The sequence below is a fragment of the Lontra canadensis genome, unplaced genomic scaffold (genome assembly GCF_010015895.1).
Source record: "Lontra canadensis isolate GAN:19392208 unplaced genomic scaffold, GSC_riverotter_1.0 scaffold142, whole genome shotgun sequence".
Lineage (NCBI taxonomy): Eukaryota > Metazoa > Chordata > Mammalia > Carnivora > Mustelidae > Lontra > Lontra canadensis.
The window spans coordinates 2,472,534-2,478,737 of NW_022631136.1; the positions used below are offsets into that span (position 1 = coordinate 2,472,534).

The 6,204-nt window shown below is 42.5% G+C and overlaps 1 protein-coding gene across 1 annotated transcript in view; it reads right to left on the minus strand.

Moving 5' to 3' along the window:
- Positions 1-5,201, minus strand: part of LOC116858784 (filaggrin-2-like) — a 9,916-nt gene extending 4,715 nt beyond the window's left edge. Inside the window, exons 1-4 of the mRNA XM_032843689.1 lie at positions 5,153-5,201; positions 3,883-4,042; positions 591-3,111; positions 152-365 (exon numbers count right to left, since the gene is read on the minus strand). Of these exons, the coding sequence (XP_032699580.1) occupies positions 152-365; positions 591-3,111; positions 3,883-4,020 (2,873 nt within the window). The 5' untranslated portion in view covers positions 4,021-4,042; positions 5,153-5,201. The remainder of the gene's footprint in view (positions 1-151; positions 366-590; positions 3,112-3,882; positions 4,043-5,152) is intronic.
- Between the last annotated feature and the right edge of the window lie 1,003 nt (positions 5,202-6,204).

Genomic DNA, 6,204 nt, shown 5'->3' on the forward strand with positions numbered 1-6,204 from the left:
TCCATGTTGAGATCCAGAGTGGCTATGAGGGGATCCTGCGTGTGTCTGTGTGGTTCCTGAGTGCCTTTCAGTGTCACTGGCCTCACTGACACTAGATCCCCTTCCTGTAGTCTTACTGGATTCTGTCCTGGTGGCTTGACCATGCCCAGACCCACTATGTCCCCTGGTATCTCCTGACTGGCCATGACTACTTCCCTGTCTCCCTCTAGCTATGGATCCTGACTCTCCATGTTGAGATCCTGAGTGGCTAAGAGGGGATCCTGTGTGTGTCTGTGGGGCTCCTGAGTGCCTTTCAGTGTCACTGGCCTCACTGACACTAGATCCCCTTCTTGTAGTCCTACTGGATTCTGTTCTGGTGGCTTGACCATGACCAGACCCTCTATGTCCCCTGGTATCTCCTGACTGGCCATGACTAGTTCCCTGTGTCCCTCTAGCTGTAGATCCTGACTCTCCATGTTGAGATCCTGAGTGGCTATGACGGGATCCTGCATGTGTCTGTGAGGTTCCTGAGTGCCTTTCAGTGTCACTGAACTCGCTGACAGTAGATCCCCTTCCTGCAGTCTTACTGGATTCTGTCCTGGTGGCATGACCATGCCCAGACCCACTATGTCCCCTGGCATCTCCTGACTGGCCATGACTAGTTCCCTGTCTCCCTCTAGCTGTAGATCCTGACTCTCCATGTTGAGATCCAGAGTGGCTATGAGGGGATCCTGCGTGTGTCTCTGAGGTTCCTGAGTACCTTTCAGTGTCCCTGGCCTCACTGACACTAGATCCCCTTCCTGCAGTCTTACTGGATTCTGTCCTGGTGGTTTGACCATGCCCAGACCCACTATGTCCCCTGGTGTCTCCTGACTGGCCCTGTCTCCCTCTAGCTGTGGATCCTGACTCTCCATGTTGAGATCCAGAGTGACTATGAGAGGATCCTGCGTGTGTCTGTGGTGCTCCTGAGTGCCTTTCAGTGTCATTGGTCTCACTGACACTAGAATCCCCTCTTTCAGTCTTACTGGATTCTGTCCTGGTGGCTTGTCCATGACTGGAGTGTCCATGTGTACTCCTGTCTCCTGACTGTCTTTGAGTTTTTCCCTGTCTCCCTTCAGCTCTTTCCCTTGTTTGACTCTCAGCTGAATCTGATATTGTCGTTCCAGATTTTGGAGACCCTTTTCCTGAACTAGTCTCATAGCGTTCTTTTTCCTGTACCCTAGGGTCATGTTTATCATAGCCAGAGGATTGACATGAGGTCAATTCATGTTGATCATAGCTAGATGACTGTCTTGAGTTGGATCCATGTTGACTATGTGTAGAGGACTTGCCTGAAGATGACCTAGAGCCAGAACTGGAGGATTTCCTTGACCTGGAACCATGTTTGCCGTAGGTAGACTGACCTGATATAGACTCATGTTGCTCAAATTCCAAAGAATGACCTGAGCCAGTCCCAGAGGCAGGAGATTGATGTTTACTAGATCCATATCCAAAGCTAGAAGATTGACCTGAGCCATATCTATGTTTTGCAGAGGAAGATTGATGAGAACCAGACCCATGTTGTCCAGAACCAAAGGACTGTCCTGAGCCAGTTCTGTGTTCTCCAAAGCCGGAGGTCTGTTTCACACCAGATGACTGCTCTGAGCCAGACCCATGTTTTCTAACACCAGAGGACTGTCCTGAGCTAGACCCATGCTGACCCAAACCAGAGGACTGTTCTGAACCAGATTCCTGTTTTCCAAAGCTAGAAGACTGACCTGAGCTGGATTCATATTGTTCATAGCCAGAGGACTTTCCTGAGCCAGACCTATGCTCTCTAAAGCCAGAGGCCTGTCCTGAGCTTGACCCATGTTGGCCAATGCAAGAGGACTGTCCTGAGCCAGACTCATGTTGTCCAAAACCAGAGGTCTGGCATGAACCAGAGCCATATCCAAGGTTAGAGGATTGACCTGAGCCTGATCTGTGTTGTCCAAAGCCAGAGGACTGCCCAGAGGCAGACCCATGTTGTCCACATTTAGAAAATTCACTTGAACCTGGCCTTTTTTGATGAGAGTTTGAAAAGTGTCCACTAGAACTAGGTCCATGTTGACCATAGCTAGAAGGTGAACTTGTTCCAGACCCATATTGTTCACAGCAAGAGGACTGACTTGAACCTGTTCTCTGTTGTCTTCCACAGTTCTGTGTTTGACCACATGCTCTAGATCCATATTCTTCCTGACTAGAAGACTGGCTGCAGGAGCTAGACTCATATTGACCATATCCAGAGCACTGACCTGAAATACATCCATGACCTAGTCCACCACTACTTCCTGACTGACATCCTGACTGGGTACAGTTAGATTGATTTCCTTGCCCTCCAAATCTACCTTCCTGACAAGAAGTAGAAACATTTTGTGGCCTTCCACACCCACATGAGTTGCTGGAACCGCATACATAGTTTTGCCTTCCATTGTCTCCTGAGCCTCTAGAACTAGATCCAAGCTTTTGTCCTCCACTCTGTCTTGACTGAGTAGAGTTTGATTCATGTCCACTATCATCCAATCCATGTGACAGACCACTATGACCTTTCCTTCTCCTGCTCTTTAATCTAGATCCAGATTCATATTCCTTCTCAGATTCCCTAGAGGGGCTAACGTGTGACTTGTTTCTTCTTTCTTCCAGCTCCTCAGAGCTGGAACCATGTCTTTCTTTGCCACTACTCCATGAGTGACCAGAGCTAGACCAATGGTGTCTTTTCTCAAATTGCTCTTGGTTTCCTGAGCTAGATAAACCACCTTGCCTTCCCAGCCTCTTGGAGTTTGACCCATGTCTATGTTTCCTAGCTCCCCTTAAACCCTCAGAACCATAACCATGCTCCTCTCCCTCACTCCATCTTGAATGTCTGTAACCTGATTTCTGTCCTGGTGTATCTTCTTCTTCCTCTTCTGTTTCACTTTCTTCCTTTTGGTGTCGATGACCATGGCTATGCTTCTTTGACCCTGAAGCTTTGCAGTATTCTTTGCTGAGAACCTTGTTGCAGGCCATAGCCAGCTTGAATACCATCAGAAGAAACTCAGTAAAGTCCAGTCTTCGGTCATGATCTCGATCTAGCATGTGCATGATAACATCCACTGTATCTGGATCATCTGGGTTCTGTATATAGGTGACATACCAAAGAAGACCTAGTCAGCCTAGCCCACATAGGAAGGTAACATATTCAGGTAGAGCTGTGGAATTGTGGATGTTTAACATTAGGTATTTTAAATCCAGTCAAGTGTTACTTTAAACTAAATCAGCCTAATAGGACCCAGCAGGTGAGAAGAAGTAATGGAAAAGAATAAAATCTATCGGGAATACCAGCAGAATATAGCTCAAGGACCTCAGCTAGGGGACTAGTACTCAGGTATAGCATCAAATTGGTACCTGGTGTATTTTAGTTTTACATGCATTTTAAACATTATATGCTGATATATTCTATGTTAGAATATATCATTTTAAAGGTAATAGCTGAGTTCTTCCCAAGTAGATGGAAGAAATACTCTCTTGTTTGCAGTTTTTAGTCATCCTGGCTACTTGCTCAGCTCTCCCTGTAGATGTTTCCGTCTCTATACTTTTTATCCCAAATTTGAAAGGGCAATCTTTTATGTTTTAGCACACATTTATATTCTGTTTTTTTCAGAAGGGGAAACCTGGAGGCATGAAAAAGTCTGAAGGCCTACATAGTGGATATGTACAGGAAAATGAAAAAACCTTCACCTTTCTAAAAATAATGTCCCAGAAGACTTTCTGATGTCCCCGAAAAGTACATTCCTAGAGTTGGTCCAAAAACCATTGAGAGTGTGTACTTTTTAGCTAATCTTTGGTCACATAACAGAGAATTTACAAGACCCTAGAAGCCTTCAGTCCTGGTGTATGGATTCTCACCTTCAGAATTGGACGGAACTCTTTCTCCAGAAGTTCCTTTAGTTCATCCTTGCTCAGTGTGCCACATTCCCCATCTTGCTTGGTGTATTTGTAAAAAACATCAATGACCGTGACAACACTTCTCAAGAGGTCAGTCATCTTTTTGCAAGTTTAAGTGAACCTGTAGAAAAAAGAAACAAAAGACGCTATTATTCATGTTCTTTTTAAAAAAATCTAGAAACAATTCTGATTTTAATAATAATCATGATGATTTTTCAAATCTCTTGTCTCTTTTAAACCTAAAATACTATTGTATTGCATGGAGAACTGGGTGTGGTGCATAAACAATGAATTCTGTTATGCTGAAAAGAAATTAAAAAAACACCTAAAATACTTCAACAAGTAAGGATGAGTTAGGGATCTTTCAATACAGTGAAAATTGTTAATTTTGAGTTACTTAGATAAGATCAAGTCATTGTTGCTGACTGAACTAGGATTAGAGCTCAGATCTCTATGTCCTGGATGAATATAGTCCTTACATAATGTCTCTACACTTTGTGTACTTTGGTGTTCTGGGTGTTGTCCTGGAGCTTCCACAGTTTCTAGAACCACACAGATGTATTGTCCCAGTCTCTCTGGTTAGTTTCACTGGTTCTTTTGAGTCAAAAGTGACAGACCTTGTATCATAACCATTTCTCCTCTGGACACTAGAAACTAAACAGGATTGTTAAGGCCTTCAGCAAATAAACAATGAGCAAGTTACCCATTACCTTGGTGATTCAGAACCATGAGATAGCCCTCAGAAGAGCTCAGGAACTATCCTAATCTCAGCTTCAACTAAACACTTCAATCTTATTCTTTTTCAATAACCAGGGAGAAAGGCTCAGCAATGCAGACAGTACGTTTCCTAGTGGATGACTGGATCTTAGAGACTGAGGCACTGATATTGAACAGGGAAGGGACTCTACACCAGTGCTGGCCTCCTCTCTACTTCAGCTGGCCAATCCAGGAAAAAAAAAATGGCATACAAAAGACTAGGAAGAGAGTGTGGAATAGTCTAGAAGAAGGTGAATTTCTTGCATTATTCATCTTGGCAATAAGAAATTTATTCTAAAAAGACCCCAGGATAAATGAAACTAACCAAATAAATAAACAAAAAGAAAAGAAAAAGAAACAAGAATGAAATGGCCAAATATATATTAACTCTGACTTAACTCTTACTCCTGAATTTCTAATGTGGACAACAATCAACCAAATATCCATTAATGTAGCTGGATGAATTTTCTCTCACCTGGTTCACCAAAGGAACACGTAGGATAAATCCTGATGCAGCTTGCAGGGTGACCAGTGGATTGAGATAGTGGCCTTTATATAGCTTAAAATGTGTGGGTGCTCTCCTCTGTGGGATGGACTACTGATTCATTTCTAATCAAATCTAACCCCACCTCTGTCATGTTTATCTTCCTACTTCTTCACATTCTTATCTTTGAGGTGATTGCAAAAAGGATGGTGCTGGTTCAACCTGCAGTATGAGGACATGTTGTAGGACACTTTTTTCAGGGTCATACACTTGTGAAAATCAGAGAGTATATTTTTGAGGACTCGTGTAGTTCATTCCTTTTATTTAGTACCCACAATAAGTAATGAAGTGTAAGATACTTGATAGCTGTGCAGTGAAGGCATATTCAATTGAAAATGAACATAGGCCATGAGCCTTACCTAATTGATATCTTTTTTGCAATAATAATAACTACCAGTTATTGAGAATTTACTATGTGCTCGATATTGTGCTGAATATTTTTCAAATTTCATCTCATTTAATCTTTATAAGATTTCTATGAGATTTGATTGTTTATTCCATGAGAAATCATTAAGAAGCATGAGTCTTCTTCAAGGTCACACAGTCTGTAGTTGGAGGAATTGGGGTTTGAATCTGTAGCTGCCTTATTATAAGGTATTTTCTCTCTTTTTTTGAATTTTATTTTTTTCAGGGTTCCAAGATCCATTGTTTATGCACCACACCCAGTGGTCCATGCAATACATGCCCTCCTTAACCATCATATTAGCTTACCTCTGTATATCTATCACATACACCTATTATGTAGAAAACTTATGCACTGTTTTAGGAGTGTCAGGCCCACCCAAGCACAAAATTACAAAAGAGTGATATAAGGAGTACTGTCAGCCAGGAAGACAAGATAAAAACTATGTACTGAATAACAACATAATAAAAAAAACAAATATTCTTTGGCCCCATGAAGGCTTTTTTCTAAGCTACAAAAGTATGCATTAATAGGTTATACACAAAAGTGATGTTTTAAGAACTGTTCAGGGTGAATCTAG